At 60.2% G+C, this 20385-nt stretch overlaps 1 protein-coding gene across 1 annotated transcript in view; it reads right to left on the minus strand.

Moving 5' to 3' along the window:
- The window catches only part of LOC101044192 (T-cell antigen CD7), a 28467-nt gene extending 16110 nt beyond the window's left edge, over positions 1-12357 (minus strand). The window contains exons 1-2 of the mRNA XM_074389082.1: positions 11758-12357; positions 2082-2227 (exon numbers count right to left, since the gene is read on the minus strand). Of these exons, the coding sequence (XP_074245183.1) occupies positions 2082-2163 (82 nt within the window). The 5' untranslated portion in view covers positions 2164-2227; positions 11758-12357. The remainder of the gene's footprint in view (positions 1-2081; positions 2228-11757) is intronic.
- Positions 12358-20385: the final 8028 nt, after the last annotated feature.

Raw genomic sequence — 20385 nt, forward strand, 5'->3', positions numbered from 1 at the left:
TGTGTCTGTGTGTGTCTGTGTCTGTGTATGGGTGTCTGTGTGTGTGTCTGTGTGTGTCTGTCTGTGTCTGTGTGTGTGTGTGTGTGTCTGTGTGTGTCTGTGTGTGTCTGTGTGTGTGTGTGTGCTTGCACTCAGCCGCCGATCCGCTGAATCGCTCTGTTGGTGGGAAGCAGCCGCCAGGTCCCAGCTCCTCCCTCAGCTCCTCCAAGGCCTAGGCCAGGTGCACGTTCTTGGCTACGTGAGGAAGGGCACAGGCTTCTGCGGACACCCACGGGCCAGCATCAGGGGTAAGCAGAGCAGAACGGGTTCCTGCTCGTGCCACCCCCAAGGGGACCTGAACCCTGTCCCCTCTGCACTCTCGACCACCCGCTCAGCTCTAGGCTGCTGGGCCAGCTCCACACACACCTCCACAGTCCTGGGAGGTCAAGTCCTCGGAACAGGTCAGTGTGTCAGTCTGTCTGTCTCTCTCCCCTCCTGGGTGAACCCTGCCCAATAGTGACACCTGCAGCTGCCCCCTTGGAGGCCCAGGGCCTTTGTCCCAGCAGCCAGCTCAAGGATGCCTGAGATTCAGGTTGTGGGGCCCCAAGCATGGTACCAGCCTGAAGTCTTGGGGCCGCTACTGTCCCTGCTGTGCCAGCGTCCACTGTGACTGGAGACAGATGGACGGACGGCAGAGTGAGCTCTTGGGGAGCACATAGCATGCTGGGTAGAGCCACTATTTGGCCACATTTCACCAAATACAAAACCACACGGCGGGTGCCACGTGCTGGCAAGTGCCAGGGGTCTTGGTGCCCATGGGAGGGGGTGGGATTCAGGGGCCCCTGGTCTTTGGGCCGGACTGAGTTTCCTCTGGCAAACAGGCTGGCCACCTGCCTATTTGTGTGTCTGTGTGTGTGTGTGGTTTGTGTGTCTGTGTGGTCAGGGACTGCAGGGCCTCTACAGGCCATTGCACAAATTCACCCTGTGCCCTGAGGCCAGCGGGCAGCTGTCCAGGGGGTGCCCCAGCCCAGGCACACTTTGGAACCACTGTTGGGGGTGGGGGCAGAAACTCCCCAAAAATGAGCTCCTCCACCTGTGATTCTTCTGTTTTGGTTTGTGTTTGTTCTTAGGATTCTGACTGAACTGCTTTGGGAGGTGGCTGAGCTCTGATATCTTTTCAAAGCCCCTAGGGTGGCTCAGTGGCTCACACCTATAATCCCAGCACTTTGGGAGGCTGAGGTAGGAGGATCACTTGAGCCCAGGAGTTTGAGACCAGCCTCAGCAACATGGCAAAACCCCATCTCTACAAAAAATACACAACTTAGCCAGGTATGGTGTGTGCGCCTGTGGTCCTGGCTACTCGGGAGGCTGAGGTGGGAGGAACACCTGAGCCCAGGAGGTCAAGGCTGCACTACACTCCAGCCTGGGTGATAGAGCCAGACCTTGTCAAAAATAAAATAAAATAAAATAAAATAAAAGCCCCTCAGGTGACTTTGCTGCACAGGCTGGGGTCTAGAGATCTGGGAAGGATCACTGGGGGACCCTGTTCAAATGCAGACCCCATCCTGGCAGATCTGAGGCACACGTGACTAAGGGACCTGGCCACGGCACAGGTCATAACTGACCCGGACCCTCTCCCTTGGAAACGGGTCATAATCTTGGTCCTTCCCTACAATTGCTCTGCCCACCAGACACCACAGTAGGCACCACGACCCACCATCCACAGAGGAGCAGCCTGCTCATCACAGCCCACCATCCACAGCAGGCCACAGCCCGCTCACCACCACCCTCCAACCATGGCAGGCCACAACCCACTCACTACCATCCTCCAACCACGGCAGGCCACGGCCCGCTCACCACCACCCTCCACCCACAGTGGGCCACGGCCCACTCACCACCCCCCCCACCACGCTGGGACATGGCCCACTCATCACCGCCTGGGGCAGCCCAGCTCCACACTGCCAGGCCCTGGGTCTGCAGAGTCAGTGATCATCAGGGGCCTGGTGGTGTCTGGACCCAACCTCAGTCCACCCCTCCTACCCCTGCCATGATCCCACCAGGCCCCCCTTTCACCAGCAGAGAGGCAGGACCCCGAGACCTACCTTCATTCTGAGCACTCGAGGAGGCAGCCAGGAGCAGGAGGACCCCGAGGGCGCTGGGGAACTCCGGGGGGCAGGTCTGCATGGCTGGCGGGACTTGAGCAGCCTCAGGGGCCCCTGGTCCTCATCGGTGGCTCTTGGGACACTCCCTGGGGGAAGGAAAGCCCATGGGTCAGAGACCCCTGTGGCCACCGAAGGGAACAGTGGGAGTGGCTGTTGCCCGGCAGGGCCTGGGAGGCTGGGGGTCCCCATGCTCTTCCCTGACTGGCTGTGCCTGGGATGCCAGAGCCCCCCACCTTCCATGTGCCTGCAGAGGGTGTGTGATGCTGGCCACGAAGAAGACACAGAGTCACCCACGGCACGGAGGGGACCCTCTGCCCTGTGGACCAGCCCTTTTGTTTTCTAATAAATTACTCATAACCTCAGTACGTTTCCCACAGAAATGGGTCATGACAGGTGGAATCTTTGCAGCCACGTCTGACCTGACGTGCTAAGACCGGCTTCCAGCCCCGGCCCCTCACCGATGCCACGCACGAAATCAGTTTCTGTCTCCTTAGGAGCACGCGTTTGACGTCACTGCAGGCCCAGGGCACAGAGCTTCGTCACTGCAACCCCGGAGCGTGCCCGTCTCGTCGTTGGTCCTGTCACTCACAAGGACCCTCACCTGACCAGCACCCGTGGTCCGCCCCCCCAGCCGAGCCCACGCCCGCGGCCACACTCAGAGCCGTCCCTTCACCTCTGAGCGTTCCCAACCCCCAGGTCGGCTTCACCTCGCTGCTCTCCGCGGCGAGCCTGGCTGCTGGGCCGCTTCCAGCCGCGGAGCCTTCTTCTGCCGTCTTGCCTTGAGCCTGCAAACGCGAGGGGTCCCCCGGCTGTGTGGCTCCTGTCTGGACAGGCAGAGGCAGCTCCAGGCCCGGACGCTGAGGGGTGCTGGACCCCGGGACCCCGTCATGTCTCGGCCACGCTCGGGGCAGGGCCCTTCCCTGTGGCCCTCGCCAGCTTGTTCTCCTTCCATGCTGACATCAGGCCAAGGGTGGGCCTCGGGCTCCTGGCATGCGATGGGTGGTCCCCGAGGCGTCTGTGTGTCGGGAGGGGTCTTCCAGAGGTCCCGGGCAAGTGGGGCGTCTTTGAGCTTAGTGTGGCTGGTGCTGCTCGTCTCTGGGCTTTCTTCGTTTGATTGTTTTTTCTATTTCTTTATCCCCCCCCTTTTCTTTTGGAGACGGAGTCTCACTCTGTCGCCCAGGCTGGAGTGTGGGGCCGCGGTCTCGGCTCACCGCAACCTCCACCTCCTGAGTTCAAGCGATTCTCCTGCCTCAGCCTCCCGAGAAGCTGGGACAACAGGCGCCCACAACCATCCTCTGCTAATTTTTGTGTTTTAGTAGAGACGGTTTTGCCATGTTGGCCAGGCTGGTCTCCAACTCCTGACCTCGGGTGATCCGCCCGCCTCGGCCGATTTCAGCTGGTTTTGTGTTGGAACCTGGAATCTACCTGGAAGTCATTTTGCAAAGGGCGCATGCCTGGGTCCACTTTGGCTTCTTCTGGGATTGCAGGCTGAGCCCGGGACACTCAGGCGAACTGAGGGCCCTAAGTCTGTCCCCCCTCCACTGCTGCCCAGACTCGCCCCAGGCCCAGGCTGAAGGACGCTGCTTGGCGGCTGCCCAGCCCCTGGGGACAGGCTCTGCTCCCTTCGCCCTTCCCTAGCTGCCCGCTTTCCAGTGGGACATGGGCGGAATCCTGATCTAGGTTCTAGTTGGAACCGGGAGCTTGGAGGTGGAGTGGAGATGCCCCTGCCGGGTCCTGCCGGAACCAGTCCTGAGTCTCTACAGAGGCCGTGTGGTGGCTGGCCGTGGCGTCCTGGGTCTCCACAGAGGCCATGTGGTGGCTGGCCGTGGCGTCCTGGGTCTCCACAGAGGCCATGTGGTGGCTGGCCGTGGCGTCCTGGGTCTCCACAGAGGCCATGTGGTGGCCGTGGCGTCCTGGGTCTCCACAGAGGCCGCATGGCGGCTGGCCGTGGCGTTCTGGGTCTCCACAGAGGCCACGTGGCGGCTGGCCGTGGCATCCTGGGTCTCCACGGAGGCCATGTGGCGGCTGGCTGTGGCGCTGAGCTATCAGCCGGGCTGCTTTCGGTTTTGCTGCCTTCCTGCCCCTGCCTGTCGGTTCCAGGCAGTCCCCAGATGGGTGCCAGCAGCTCACCACCCTGATGAGGCTGGGAGCCACTGTGGGTGGAAGGTTCTAGAAAGAGGTGTGGCAGCTCCGGGTACAGGGGTGTTCCTGGTAGCTCAGATAAGATCCACTCAACCCTTTCCTGAGACGTTTTTACAGAATGACTTTCCCTCACTTGGAAGGTTCAGGCAGGACACACAAGTATCCCCAGCGCCCGAATGTGGTCCCCCCGAGTGTGGCCAGCAGTCACGTCCCAGCCCCGTGCCTCCTGCTGCTGCCGTGGCCCTGCCTGGCACTGTCGCAGCCCGAGACGGGGCTGGGCCTCCAGCTGCATTTCACAGGGCGCAGGCAGGAGCCTGTCCTTTTGGCACCTCTGCCCTCCCCTGCCAGGCCCCGGGATTCTCCGGCCCAGCCCCAGGGAGCCTCGGGCGGCGGCCCCCAGCATTTCCAGGGTGGGCCTGCTCAGGACGGCCTTTTGTGGGATTTCCAGCCCAGCTGGGAGCTAAGAACTTGGAGCCCGACTCCAGCTTCACACCTGTCCCTCCACGTAGTCCCTGCCTCTGGCCTGGACCCACTGGGCCCGTGCAGGCCCTGCAAGGCTGTGGCATGGATGCCGTGTAAGGGCTGAATGTCTAGGCTCAGCCTCGTGGGCTCCCTGGGTCTTACGGGTCCCTCCAAGGCCACTCCAGGGCCTGCCAGCCCATTCCCGCACCACAGGGGCCTGTCCTCGGGCGGTCTGGGCTGCTGGGGTTGCTAGGCTACCTTTCTGCTGGTCTCTGGAGGAGGCCCATCCCTCAGGGATGCCACCTTGCCCCCAGCCATCAGTGGGCACGCAGCTCCGGCCCCAGACCGACGCAGGCTCTTTCCTCTGCCACCTCTGGCTGATTGTGGCACAGCCTTTGTCCCCAGATGGCTCTGGCCGAGCCAGAAGAGGTCCTGGGGCCCCCGTCTCTGGGGGATGATGGCAGAGGGCAGGCCAAGGTCTCTCCTGGCTGGAGGTGTGGGAGGGCACTGCCCGGTGGCCCTCTGCAGCCGGCCGGCCACCCCCAGGGCCTCAGAGCTGGTCTACAATGAAGGCCCAGGGAGCAGGCGGGTGGGCATTCTACCCCAGGAGCCAAGGCCGGGACACTCCTGGCCTCCTCCCTCCTGCAGGCCCAGCCCCAGGCCCTGGGCAAAGTATGGGCCCTCAGGTCAGTGGCTCCCTGCAGCCTCCTGTTGGTGGCCTGGTAGTGTGTGTTAGCTTGAAGGCCGAGCCCCGTGGACTTCGTGCCCTGAGGCTTTGTGCAGACCGGCACTTAGCGTCCACCAGGACTGGGCCATCAAGGGCTGCTACCCAGGAAACCTCTCAGCAGTGTGGGAACAGGGTCCCTGGCCTTCTAAACACCACAGCAGGCATGGGAGGTGTGGGACACTCTCCTGGGGGAAGTGCAGTGGGGCTGCCTGGCTGGGGGTGCGCCCTGGAACCAGAGCCCTCCGCTCCAGCCTTCCCCCATCACACGTCTTCCTGATGACTGTCAGCGCTTACAGTCACCTCGCAAGTTCCCACGGTGTCTCTGGGACACGAACTGGGAAGAAGGAAGACCCTCAGTCCCGAGGGGGCTTGCCCTGCCCTCCTGTGCCCTGGAGCCCCTGCACCTCTGGGGCCTCACTCGGTGCAGAGACAGGCTGACTAGCCCAGCAAGACCTCAGCCTCCACCTCCTCTGTGGAACCAACTGTGTTCGCCCCACTGTGTACGCACACACGCTTGCACACGTGTGCACAGTGCGGGGGGAGGGGCCGGCCAGGCAGGATGAGCCTCTCACAGGCCCCAGCGAGGTCCCCGCCTGTGGGCTCCCTCAGGGCCCCGCTCATGCCCTGCATACAGAAGGTGCTCAGTCCATGTGGATCTGGACCCTGAGAGCCACTTGGGGACGAGGGTCCCTGTGTGGATGCTCCACAAAGCCCCACTGCCCCCGACGCAGGAGCTCAGCTTTGCACAAGGGAGGTGCCTGCGTCCCCCCAGAAGGGCTTGGACCCGATGCCTGGGCTGGTCAGAGGTCAGGCCCTCACCTGGACCAGGTGACGTGTTTTTGCATGAGCCCGCTGACGTGCCTGCTGGACTTTGATGAGGGCCCAGGGAATAGAAAGTGAGGGGAGGCAGCCTGGTCTGTTCCAGGCAGGACGGTGGGTGAGACCCAGCCGGAGCCCTGGGAGGACACGCCCGTCAGCCTCCAAAGGAGGCTGGGTGCGTGCGAGCGTTCCTGGCCAGGCCGACCCGCCTCTCGGTGTTTGCACCCCTGCTGGGAAAAGTCCCTAGGTGGGGCAGTGACTCCTGCCCTGCTCCTCCCCGAGAGCTCCCGGTGCAACCCACACACCCAGTGTCGCGGTGACGTGTGGGACTCCCGGGAGGGCCTCTGTACAGCGACCTTCAGACATGCTATTTACAGATGTGTGTTTCTCCAAAACACAATAAACCCGAAAGTGTGACAGCAGGACACGCCACCAACCCCAGGGACACCATGCTCCCCGGGGTCCTCCAGAGGCTGGAGGCTGGGCCCGCTGAGGACCTGGCCTCTTCCCACTGCCCCAAGCTCCCTGCCCCCGCAGCCCCCACAGCCCCCCTGGCCCTGTCCCCCGGCATCCCTGGCCCTGCACAGCCACGGGCAGCCACCAGTCATTCCCACCCTCTCCCTGGGGTCCTGCGCCCACACGGAAGCCCCCGCCGGCCACAGAGACCAGGTGTGGGGACGCTGTCACTGCCGGGGGCACACTGCTGAGGCTCAGGGACCATCCCAGGCTTCAAGGCTGGTGCTGGGTGGGGGTGCTGTGTCTCGAGGTGTGGGCTCCCCACTCCAGGCAGCTTCGATGCTCGGTAGAGTCCAGTCCCTTCTGCGGGAAACCCCACACCCACTGCCACGGCCTGGGCGTGAGGGGCGGGCACCCATGCCTGAGTGGCCCCTCACTAACACCCCCATTCCTGTGTGACCCCTCAGGGCTGCTCAGATGGGCTGGGACAGAGGCTGGGGCCCCACCCCACCCTGGCTCAGCAACCTCCCGGGGCCTCACCCACCGTCCTGCCCAGAACAGACCCAGGCCGCCTCCTCTCACTTTCTCTTCCCTGGTTCCTTATCAAAGTCCGACAGGGTCTCCCTGGGCTAAACGCAAGGGGTGGGCCGGTGTGGTCCCTTCTGGAGGCTCCAGGGGGAATCTGTCCCTCTCCCTCTCCAGTGTCCAGAGGCATCTGCGTCCCTTGGCTCAGTGCCCATCCGCCCCGGCTGCTTCCCTCATCTCCCTGACTCCCCCTCCCTCTCCCTCCCTCTCCTGGAGACCCTGTGATGGCATCGAGGACCCCCTGGGTGATCCAGGATAGACTTCCCAGCTTAGCGCCTGTGACCTCATCCCATCTGCACAGTCTGCCATGTAAGGTTCTGGGATGAGGATGTGATATCTTTGGGAACTGGGGCTGATCACAGAGCCCCCTCCCCCAATGCAGTGGGAGACCCAGGCCACCTGGAGACCCCCGCATGGAGGTGAGATTCACACAAGGAGACCTGGTGGGGTCCTGGGTCTGGCTCCTCTCACCCCACGCTCTGCAGTGCCAGCTCAGCCACCCACCTTGAAACCGTGCAGCCTGGCAGCAGGGAGGGTTGGGGCTGCTGGGGGCTCCCCACTGCTCTCCACACCACCCCACTCACCTCCCCCGGGAGGGGATCCCCTGCTGCTCTCCCCAGGCTGCTCTGGGGTCCTGTCCTCACCTGGAGCCTGGAAGGCATCTGAGTCTGTTTCATAAATGCCTCCAGGGACTGCCCCTGCCTCTGTGTTAGGGCTGGGAACTCTGGGCACACAGCCAAAGGTCACAGATCCCCAGAGCCCCGAGAACGCTGTGTCCACCCCACCTGCCCACCTGGGGGCTGGTTCTGCCACCCATCTGTGTCCTGAGTCACCCCTGACTCAGCAGAGAACTGCACCCCGAGCCAGACCTCAGCAGCTGGGTCCTGGAGGCCCCCTGGGGCCATCGGCACACACCCGTCTTCATGCCAAGCTCCTCCTGCCTGACAGCGGCTGCGTCTGCCTCCCCTCACCCCCGAGTGTCCCAAGTCCACCCGCTCTGCATTCCACGGGGCCAGCAGCGTGGTGGAGCCTCTGCTCTCGGAGGCTCCAGCTGCTGGCAGATGCGTCTGCTGCCCAGGGTGGACCCTGCAGCCCCGGCTCCCAGACACACTTCCAGATTGCTTTCTGAAGGCCCTGGGCCCTGGGCTGCCCTGGTTAGGGCGAGGGGGGTGGGAGTGAGAAGCTGGCACCGTTTCTCTTTCTGGCCGCATCTCCTCCATGGTCCCAGCCCCTGGCAGCCTGGGATGCACCATCCAGCAATGCTGCCTTCCCGCCAAGTCCTCCAGCCCGCCTGTGGTGGCGGCTGCTCCTCACACGGGTCCTCTCACTGCCCCTCCCTGGCCCTTCCTCCCAGCACCTTCACCAACTCCCCCACTGAGCGCCCTCTGACAAGGGTGACCCTGGCCCACGTCCAGCCAGGGATGAAGGGTGGTGAGCGCTGGGCCGGAGGGTACTAGGAGCAGGTGGTGTGCCCTCCCCATCAGCCCATCCCTGGCAGGAGACGGGAAAGGTGTGGAATGAGTCAGCTGTGGTGGGGAGCCCCAGCCCGCACGGCAGGCCTGGAAGACCCCTGACTTTGACTTGAGAATGACTGAAGGGCTCAGGAGGGGCGCCAGGGACGAGAGGGGCAGGTCTGCTTCTACTCCGAGGCTTCAGGCTGCCCACATTGCGTGGCCCCAGCTCTGCCTGGGCAGCTGGTGTCAGTGACATTGGGTTAATGCAGAATTTGCTCCGTTTATTAGACAAAAACTCACCCTAGTGACACAGGCCCCTCAGGTCAGCAGGCATCAGTGGACCCCGCAGAAATGGTCCCATCGGAGTCTCAGATAAGCAGCCAATGATGTCATGGTGAAAGCTTGTCCCATGTGACACTTGGGACACAGTTAGATTAAAACACGATTCACAGTCTCAAGCTCAGACGTTCCTGGCTCTCTGTCCTTGTCAGCAGCCCTGGTACTGCCCCATCCTACTGACCAGAGGCAAGGGCTCGATTTGAATACTGTGCAGTTGGTAAAAACCAGAGAGAGGGTGAGCGGTGGGGTGCAGCCACAGGGAAGGTGGCAGGTGGGGCAGAGGCTTGCCAGGGGCTCCATGTGTGGTACAGGAGGCTGGGGGCACAGAGCCCCAAAACTTCTAGAGCAGGAAAAAATGGAGGCAGCAACCAGATTTGTCTCAACCCATGAAAACAGGGTTGGCATCTGAGGAGGTGGCCCCAGGCACAGTGGGCTCCAGGCTCTGAGTGATCCCTGCCCAGGGATGACGAAGAGGCTTGGAGCTGTTCCCAGTGACAAACCCAGGGAAGCCCACGTGCCGTCCGGCACGCCTGTGCACACCTATTCCCGCTCCTTCTGTCCTGGGTGCCTGCCTGTCCCAGCTCCCACGGGTGCAGGGTGTGTGGAAGCTCAGGCCCCTCGGGCCGGGTTCACTAGGGTCCTCCTGTGTGATTGGTGGTCATGCTGGTGACCTGAGGGGCCTGTGTCGCCAGGATGTTTTCTTCAGAGAAATGGAGCAAATTCCCTGCAGCAACCCAACGTCACTGACACCAGCTGCCCGGGCAGAGCCGGGGCCACACAGTGTCTGCAGCCCGAAGCCTCGGAGTAGAGCCAGGCCTGCCCCTCTCGTCCCTGGCGCCCCTCCTGAGCCCTTCAGTCATTCTCAAGTGAGACACGGGTCTTCCAGGCCTGCCGTGCGGGCCGGGGGCTCCCCACCACAGCTGACTCATTCCACACCTTTCCCGTCTCCTGCCAGGGGTGGGCCGACGGGGAGGGCACGCCACACAGGAGGGCCGGCATGCCTTCCCGCCTGCGGCAGGGGCTCAGGGAGCACAGGCGACACCACGTCTCCATGGAGAAGGAGCACACACAGCGCATGCCACGCTAGCTTTCACCAATACCTCTCGGAAGGTGGCCAAGGCCCACAGAGGCCATGGAGCCCACCTAGACCCACGTGGTACTAGGAGCAGGTGGTGGGAAAGCTGTGGAATGAGTCAGCCGTGGCGGGGGCCCTTGGCCTGCCCCGCAGTCCTGGAAGACCCTGACTTTGACTCGAGAATGACTTTGGGGACCCCCCTGCCCTGGTCTCTGCTGAGGCCCAGAGGGGACTCTAGGTGGGGGCTGGGCCGGGCCGACCTTTCCTCCTCAACCCTCTGCTGGTGGCTTCTTGTCCTGCTCTGGGCTCAGCAGCGGCCCCCTGGAGAGGCCCTGCCACCATCGCCGCCCTGCTGGGCACAGGCTCCCTGCCCTGGCCCCTGCCGCTGGACATGCTGCGCCTCCAAGAAGCTGGGAACCCTCTACCCACTAGAGGCAGAAAACGTGGTTCTCCAGCTGCAGGTGACTAACCAGCGGTGGGCAAGGAAGTGCATGTGGAGATGGCGCAGTCAACATAAGGAGGGCGAGGAGGGGCAGCTGAGGGCCCGCCTGGGCGAGGCAGCCTCGCCGTTCCACGAGTTTGCTGAGCGCACGCGAGGCGTGACCACCAAGAGTGAGCCCCAGTCCACGCGTGTCTGCGTGCGAGATGCCCGCACGTGTGAACACCGGCTTGCGTGCACGAGTGTGAGCGAGTGGGGTTTGGTCACAGCTCCGTCGCAGCCATGGAGCTGGAAACTCCGGGCAAGGCCGAGGACCAGAAAGGGCAGAGGGGGCTCCGACCCACCGGACTCAGTGGAGCCCCGGGTCCGACACGCCGCCTCTGTTCCTCCAAGCTTCGAGAAGCGCAGAGACGCAGGTCCCCACTGGCCAGCAGCTCGGCCCCGCCCCTCCTCGGGCACAGCCGCAGCGACCCGGGCCTGCGCTCAGGGCCAGCAGGGGTGAGGGTCCCGGAGGTGGAGGCGCCGCAGCCTCAGAATCCTCATCCCAGCGCGGAAGGGCGACCCAAATGAATGCACCGAGAGGCCCTAACACCGAGCCCCCAGCACCGAGCCCCCAGCACGGAGTCCTCAGCACCGAGCCCCCAGCACGAAGTCCTCAGCATCGAGCCCCCCCAGCACGGAGTCCCCAGCACGGAGTCCCCAGCACGGAGTCCCCAGCACCGAGAGACCCTAACACCGAGCAGCCAGCACCGAGCCCCCAGCACGGAGTCCTCAGCACCGAGCCCCCAGCACGGAGTCCCCAGCACCGAGAGGCCCTAACACCGAGCCCCCAGCACCGAGCCCCCAGCACCAAGCCCCCAGCATCGAGTCCCCAGCACCGAGTCCTCAGCACCGAGTCCTCAGCACGAGCCCCCAGCACCGACCCCCCAGCACCGAGTCCCCAGCACCGAGCTCCCAGCACGGAGTCCTCAGCACCGAGTCCCCAGCACGGAGTCCCCAGCACCGAGCCCCCCCAGCACGGAGTCCCCAGCACCGAGCCCCCAGCACCGAGTCCCCAGCACCGAGCCCACCTCCCGCCCGCCCCTCCGGCTCCCCACCTGCCGGTCCCCGCGCCTCACCTGGTCCGCTCCTGGACGCGCTCCTCTAGGAGTCCCGGGAAAATGAAAGAGGCGGGAGGGAGGGGCCCGGGAGGAGAAGCGGACCCGACAGGGACCCGCGTCCCAGCTGAGGAAGGAGCCTGTTTACGGGAAGCCGCCGAGTTTCAGGAACTGCCCGGTGTTCACAGCGGACCCCACCGTGAACGTGCTGTTTTCGCGGGTGGCACCGCGCGCACCGAAGGAAGCGGGAGGCGGCCGGGACGTTCGTCCCGCACAAAAACCTGCGGGGCTGCCGGCTCCGCCCCCGGGGCGGCGGGTCTGTGCGCGGGGCGCGCGGAGGGTCGGAGGCCCCGTCCTGGGAGCTCCCGGGTCCCCGCAGCGTCCCGCACTGCGGCCAGCCCGGGGGCAGGAGGCGGGGCGCGGTGGGAGGCTCCGAGGGGCGCAGCCGTCCCGGGTGGGCTGGGCTGGGTCGCGGGGGCCTGGCGGGCGGCGGGCGGGCCCCGTCCTCCGCTGGAACCTGAGGCGGCGGGCGGGCAGGTGCGGGCGGGGTCCGGGATGACGAGGTGTTTTCCGGACGCAGGAGGAGGCCCCGCAGGCTGCAGACACGTGGGTGGGCAAGCCCCCACCGGGCAGAGGGTGGGGGACCCCGGGCGTGCGCATTGCCCCCAGCTTCGTGGGAGGGAGGGGGAAGCAGAACCAAATTCTTCGGAACCCGCACATTGAGGGATGGGCAGAGCAGGGCCAGACTGGGCGCTGAACCGTGGGGCCTGCAGCTCGGCCATCAGACCCGGGGTCCGGAACAAAGGCCCCCAGGATGTGCCAGAGGAGAAAACGTCGCCAGCTTGGCAGGTGAAACACAGCCTGTCATGCTCCCAGCAAGATGGCACCATGGCCAGGGCACAGAGCTCAGTTTCCCCAGCCCCCGCCCTGCGGGAGCCCCCAGCCACCCTGGCTGCCAGCCAGATGCTGGAGAGGGGATTGAAATCCCCCCCTCCCACGTCCTCTGTGCAGAGGGTCTTGTCCCCGGGGCCACATCCCCAGGCACCCACAGCTCCCTTCTCTTTTCCTGCCCACTAGGGTCTCAACTCAGAGGGTCTCCAGTTCCAGCGTGGGGGTCTGGCTGCTTAGGCAGGATCACCCACAGGTGAGGGTCTGGAGGACAGCTGAAGGCTGTCAGGCTTTTGTCCGGTGATGGGAAACCACTGGGAGCTGGAGGAAAACGCATATCCTGATAAAGCCTGTCACGTTGTGAAACTGAAACTAGTTTGTTTATTTTGCTTATTTTGAAAGTAATACAGGCACAGAAACAAAATAGAATAAAACCAGCTGTTGCCTTTTACCCCCCACCCTGGCTTCAGTTCCCGGGGTGGGTCACAGACTGTGTCTCACTTAGCCTTCTGTAAGTTTTTTTGATCCAGACACAGCACAGGCCTCCACTCCAGTTTATTTTTCTTTTTTTACCCTTTTTTCTCCATTGCCCAGGGTGGAGTGCAGTGCTGTGATCTCGCCCACCACAGCCTCCGCCTCCCAGGTTCAACTGATTCTCCTGCCTCAGCCTCCTGTGTAGCTGGGATTACAGGTGCCCACCACCACACCTGCTTAATTTTTTTTTTTTTTTTTTTTTTTTTTTTTTGAGACTGAGTTTCGCTCTTGTTACCCAGGCTGGAGTGCAATGGCGCCATCTCGGCTCACCGCAACCTCCGCCTCCTGGGTTCAGGCAATTCTCCTGCCTCAGCCTCCTGAGTAGCTGGAATTACAGGCACACACCACCATGCCCAGCTAATTTTTTGTATTTTTAGTAGAAACGGGGTTTCACTATGTTGACCAGGATGGTCTCGATCTCTTGACCTCGTGATCCACCCGCCTCAGCCTCCCAAAGTGCTGGAATTACAGGCGTGAGCCACCGCGCCCAGCCAACTTTTGTAATTTTAGTAGCAAAGGGGCTTTACCATGTCGGCCAGGCTGGTCTTGAACTCCTGACCTCAGGTGATCTGCCCACCTGGACCTCCCATAGTGCTGGGTTTGCAGGTGTGAGGCGCCGTAACCCAGGGCGGCATCTTTCCATTTCTCTACAATGCTGGGATCAGGCACCTTAGGGTGGGTGTGTGGCTCACTCATTCACATCCTGCTCCCTCTGGTGTGTCCTACCTCTGCCTGGCCCTTGAATCACAGCCTCAGCTGCACCAGGCCACATATGGAGTTTCATTTCCTTTCTGTTCTAGGAATTTGTAGATTTCAGTTATGATTTCCTGTTTAACCTCCAAATTATTGAGCAACATATTCTTAAAATCCCTGAGGTCCGGGAGCATTTTCTTTTCTTTTTAAATCTGAGATGGAGTCTGGCTCTGTCACCCAGGCTGGAGTGCAGTGGTGTGATCTCATCTCAGTGCAACCTCCGCCTCCCGAGTTCAAACAATTCTCCTGCCTCAGCCTCCCAAGTAGCTGGGACTGCAGGTGCACATTGCCATGCCAGGCTAGTTTTTTTTGAAACGTATTTTTGGTAGATAATTTTCACCATGTTGTCCAGGCTGATCTCGAACTCCTGAGCTCAGGCAATTTCACCTGCCTCAGCCTCCCAAAGCTGGGATCACAGGTGGTCAGTCACCGCACACCCGGCCATACGCTTCCCTCCTTCCCTCCCTCCCTCCTTCCTTCCCTCCCTCCCTCTCTCTTTCTTGAGACAGTCTCTCTCTCTCCCAGGCTGGAGTGCAGTGGCATGATCTCAGCTAACTGCAACCTCCATCGCCCGTGTTCAAGCGATCCTCCTGACTCAGCCTCCCCAGTAGCTGGGACTACATGTGCGCGCCACCACGCCCGGCTAACTTTTTTTGTATTTTTAGTAGAGACAGGGTTTCACCATATTAGCCAGGATGGTCTGGATCTTCTGACCTTGGGATCCGCCCGCCTCGGCCTCCCAAAGTTCTGGGATTACAGGTGTGAGCCGGCCCCGCCTGCATTTGCTTTTCTTTGTGTTATCAGCTTGTAACTTGATTTCTCTGGGTTCCCTCCCTTTGAACCTTGCCCACTCGCCTGTAGCCTGTGGGGACTCCTCCTAGTGTTCCAACGAAACTTCATCCTCCTTGACCCCGCCCACACCTGCCCACGTGCCACCTCCGGTTCCAGTGGCATAGGAGGCCGCCCACCACCCTGCAGAAGCCACCTCCAACCCACCTGAGATGTCTGTGGGTTCCGGCCTGGATGCATCTTGGAGCCTTCCACCCCCAGCCCATCTCCGGCCCCAACAGGCTGGACCCCTGCTCCCGAGCTGGCCAGGCCCGGACCTCGGCAGGGGACCCAGGACGCTCGGTGGGAGCTGGGGGGATTGTTCCTCTGCTCCTCGAGTTCTCCTGAAAGGACCTCGACCCTCCCAACGTCCTGCTCCCTCTGCCTGCCCGCCCCCTCCCTGCGGACCCACAGCCGGCCCCCTCGAAGCCTCCTGGGAGAGGCCTGGCAGGTTTTGTGCTAACCACTCACTGGCCGGAAGGGTCTCATTCATGGGTCCTCACGGCGGGAGTGTGTCTCTGGCTGCGGGAGCAGTGCTCCCTGCCGGTGTCCCTCAAGGTATCAGTGGGGTAGGTTAGGTCTATTCTTTTTTTTTTTTTTTTTTTTTTTGAGATGGAGTTTCGCTCTTGTTGCCCAGGCTGGAGTGCAATGACGCCATCTCGGCTCACCGCAACCTCCGCCTCCTGGGTTCAGGCAATTCTCCTGCCTCAGCCTCCTGAGTAGCTGGGATTACAGGCACGCGCCACCATGCCCAGCTAATTTTTTGTATTTTTAGTAGAGACGGGGTTTCACCATGTTGACCAGGATGGTCTCGATCTCTTGACCTCGTGATCCACCCGCCTCGGCCTCCCAAAGTGCTGGGATTACAGGCTTGAGCCACCGCGCCCGGCCAGGTCTATTCTATAGTTGCCAATTTTTATGGGCTTGAGCTATCAGTAATGAAGAAACATAGGTTGAATGGCCCCCTATGGTGGGGGCTTAGCAGCCTCTTGTGGTTTGAGAAATTTTTTTTTTTTTTTTTTTTTTTGAGACGGAGTTTCGCTCTTGTTACCCAGGCTGGAGTGCAATGGCACGATCTCGGCTCACCGCAACCTCCGCCTCCTGGGTTCAGGCAATTCTCCTGCCTCAGCCTCCTGAGTAGCTGGGATTACAGGCACGCACCACCATGCCCAGCTAATTTTTTGTATTTTTAGTAGAGACAGGGTTTCACCGTGTTGGCCAGGATGGTCTCGATCTCTTGACCTCGTGATCCACCCGCCTCAGCCTCCCAAAGTGCTGGGATTACAGGCTTGAGCCACCGCGCCCGGCTGGTTTGAGAAATTTTTAATCACATATTTGGAGGGTTTTTTTTTTCTTAAAGAGATGGGGTCTCCTGTAGTTGACCAGGCTGGAATGCAGTGGCCATGCACTGGCAGGACCATGGCTCATGTAGCCTCGCCCTCCTGGGTCGAGCGATCCTCCCGCCTCGCTTTCTGAGCGGCTGGGACCGCAGGCAGCACAGATGAAAAAGCTTTCCTGAAATGGTCCTTGTTCTTGTCCTGTGATAATCTAATTCTAATTTATCTATTTTATAAAATTTGGAAGTTTTAAAATGTGAGGCTAATTTTAAATTCTTACCCAGCACGTTTCCGCTTCTGGAGGAATCCACACCTTAGCTTGTTATTTTCCTCCTGAAAAGGCTGCTTTCTCCCGCATCCAGTCATGTGGCCCTGAGCCCTCGCCTGTCAATGTTCTTGGTGTTTCTATTGGGATTTTACTGTCTTTGTAGCTTAATTTTATTTTACTTTAATTAATTAATTTTGGGGGCGTGGAGTGTCACTGTGTCGCCCAGGCTGGAGTGTAGTGGCACGATCTCAGCTCACTGCAACCTCCACCTTCCAAGCTCAGGTGATTCTCCTGCCTCAGCTTCCTGAGTAGCTAGGATTACAGGTGCCCACCACCACACCTGGCTAATTTTTGTATTTTTAGTAGAGACGGATTTTGCCATATTGACCAGGCTGGTCTCAAACTCCTGACCTCGTGATCCACCCACCTCGGCCTCACAAAGTGCTGGGATTATAGGCATGAGCCACCGTGCCTGGCTGACCGTTACAGCTTAATTTGAGAGAGAATGACATTTTTAGGGCTGGATGTCATGGCTCATGCCTGTTGTCCTAGCACTTAGGGAGGCTGAAGTCAGAGAATCTCTTGAGACCAGCGATTTGAAGACCAGCTTAGACTAACCCCATCTTCACAAAAATAAAGTAACGAGCTGGGCATGGCGGCCGGTGCCTGTAGTCCCAGCTACTTGGGAGGCTGAGGCAGGAGGACTTCTTGGGCCCGGAAGGTCAAGGGTACATTGAACCAAGATCAGGTCACTGCACTGTGGCCTGAGCAACAGAGTGAGATCCTGTCTCAAAGAAAGAGGGAGAAAAAGAAAGAAAGAACATTAATTCTTCCTAGTTAGTGGATAGGAATGCGGGGTGGTCATAGGAGAAATGGGAAATATCTCGCAGAAAAGCAAGACAGGAGCTATTAGGATTAGCCACACAGGCAGGGATGAGCCGGGACAGATGAGACTCTCGACCTCCACAAGCAGGAGGGGTGAGGCTGGGGGGGCCGACCGGGTCCGCCGTGGCTCTAGGCTTGACCCATTCCCCGCCCCAGACCTAATTACACAGGCACTACCATCCAAAATCACATGCCCACCAGCACCACGGTGAATCCAACCACGTCCACATTTAGTATAAAAATAGCTGGCACCCCAATTCTAAGAAATCACCTTTTTCCTAGAAAACCCCATGATGATGCCACCCTCTGACTAGGAGCACCCATGAAAGAGCAGCTCAGACCCTGTGGTGCGTGACAGGTCCTCCGAGCACGCTCCTGCCTCTCTTCTGCGCCCAAGTGTTCGCTTCGCGCTGAGAGCCTCTGGCCCTTCGCCTCCTTCCCACTTACATCGAATTCTTTCTCGTGACGGTGTCAAGAACCTGGACTCTGTCTGGGGCTGGGGCTGGGCTGGCATCTCGCTGGCATCTGGAGACCCTCCTCAACCCTCCGGCCACAGAGCCGCTGCTTTCTGTCTGACCTCGGTGTTGTGGCCGTGCCTGGCCTGGCCGGGGCTCCTGTTGACGGCCGTGCCCGGTCCTGCTGCCCTTTGGAGCCCTTGGCTCAGGGGAGCCTCCGATCTGCCCCCGGGGAGGTGCTCAGTGCAGGACGGGTGGTCCGATCACATGCTACCCTGTCCCCTTGGCTGCCTGCTCCTCGATTCCTGGAATTCCTAGAGAGTCAGGACAGTTCCTGGGAAGACGCTGACCACCAGCAAGTGCAGAGGGTGGCGGGGCCCGAGGGTGCCCAAAGTCCTGGAGCTGCAGGAGGGACGTGTCCCTGCAGTCTCGGGATGCAGCTTCCGGATCTGAGGCTTCCTGGAGGCGCATCCTCCAGCCCCATGGAGAGAGGAGGGAGGGTTCCCAGAGGCACCCAAGAGTGAGGATCCGGTTCTGGGCTGCCGGAGAGGAGATGCCTCTGGGAGACCCTCAGGGTCCCTGTGCCCCCAAAGCCCTGCCCGCATTCCCTCCCCTAGTGCTTCCTTGTGCCCTCTCCCCAGTCCCCTCCCGGTGTCCTTCCCCCAGTCCCCTCCCGGTGTCCTTCCCCCAGTCCCCTGCCCGTGTCTTCCCCCCAGTGTCCTCCTCCATGCCCTCCCCCCAGTGCCCTCCCCCCAGGCCCTCCCCCAGTGCCCTCCCCATGCCCTCCCCCCAGGCCCTCCCCCAGTGCCCTCTCCCAGCTTCCTCATGCCCAGTTCCCCCATGCTGGGAGGCTGTTAAGGATGGAGGTTTGGGGAAACCTTAGGCAGCCTCTCCATGTCTGGGGCGGAAGTTAAATCTTGGAAAGCTTCTATATACCTATCAGCATGGTTAGAAAATTGGCCTGAGTCTCCCTTTATTTGCCTGAGGTCTTATAATCAGAAGGGAACGTGAAGGAGCTGCAAATAAGGGAGAGCCTCAGCTGGTTCCCCTGGAAGTTGCTTTTCTGATTTGGGGAAATCATTCTCTTTGGGCCTGTCTGATATGATCGCTAAAAGAGCTCGGTTTACTTACAGAGGTCCAGTAAAAGGCCATCCCCTCGTGCAAAATAAAATGAGAGTTTTTCTTTCTTTTTTTTTTGAGACGGAGTTTCGCTCTTGTTACCCAGGCTGGAGTGCAATGGCGCGATCTCGGCTCACCGCAGCCTCCGCCTCCTGGGCTCAGGCAATTCTCCTGCCTCAGCCTCCTGAGTAGCTGGGATTACAGGCACGTGCCACCATGCCCAGTGATTTTTTTGTATTTTTAGTAGAGACGGGGTTTCACCATGTGGACCAGGATGGTCTCGATCTCTTGACCTCGAGCTCCACCCGCCTCGGCCTCCCAAAGTGCTGGGATTACAGGCTTGAGCCACCGCGCCCAGCCAAGAGTTTTTCTTTAAAGTCTCAGGGTGAAAGGAGTCCCAGTGCTTCAGAAGTGTACTCTAGGGGAGTGCAGGCTGAAGATACTACCCATCTAGATGGTGTGACCCAGGGTGGAGAGGAAGACAGTGGGGTGTGTCCCCGCTGCTTTCCCTCCGTGGTTCCTGGTCTTGGCACCTTGTTGAATGTGCTGTTTGTGGTTGCAGGTGTGACCCCAACCATGGAACCAGAGGAACTAAGAGATTGGGGTTAGTCACACTCACCCAAGTGGTTCTGCTCCTCAGCCTGTGGTATCCCTCTGACCTCTTAGACTCGTGTGACCTGCCTGGCTCCCTGTGGAGCTTAAGAAAAACTTCATAATAGTTGGGCACGGCCCCTTTGATGGAGGGGGCATGCTAGATTGAATCTATATCCTGCAATTACGGCCCAAGCTGAAGCATTTACCCTTAGAAAATGGTTCTGATTAACTTCCAAGCTTGAAATCCCCTTACTAATTACTGCCACTCTAATGGGAGGCCGAACAGGCAGAGAACCAACAGCCATTTTCCTGCTGATGGCACAGTATGAAGACCAAACTTTGGTCAGAGAAGAAATGAGTGAAATATCAAAAAAAAAAAAAGACTAAAATTTGGCTTTGGAGGATATTTCACCCCTAATTGTTCAAGGCAGAATTTTCCCATTTGTAGAAGCAACGTGAAGACTGGTTTCTAGCAGAAAGGGGAGAGGGCCAGGTGTGGTGGCTCATGCCTGTCATCCAAGCACTTTGGAGGCCAAGGTGGGCGGATCACCTGAGGTCAGGAGTTCAAGACCAGCCTGACCAACATGGTACAACTCTGTCTTAAAAAAAAAAAAAAAAAAAAAAAAAAAAAAAAAAGATGGCTGGGCGCGGTGGCTCAAGCCTGTAATCCCAGCACTTTGGGAGGCCGAGGCGGGTGGATCACGAGGTCAAGAGATCGAGACCAACCTGGTCAACATGGTGAAACCCCGTCTCTACTAAAAATACAAAAATTAGCTGGGCATGGTGGCACGTGCCTGTAATCCCAGCTACTAGGGAGGCTGAGGCAGGAGAATTGCCTGAACCCAGGAGGCGGAGGTTGCGGTGAGCCGAGATCGCGCCATTGCACTCCAGCCTGGGTAACAAGAGCGAAACTCCATCTCAAAAAAAAAAAAAAAAAAAAAAAAGAAAAAGAAAGAAAGAAAGAAAGAAAGGGGAGAGAATTGGGAGG

Source organism: Saimiri boliviensis, chromosome 17, assembly GCF_048565385.1.
Source record: "Saimiri boliviensis isolate mSaiBol1 chromosome 17, mSaiBol1.pri, whole genome shotgun sequence".
NCBI classification, from domain to species: domain Eukaryota; kingdom Metazoa; phylum Chordata; class Mammalia; order Primates; family Cebidae; genus Saimiri; species Saimiri boliviensis.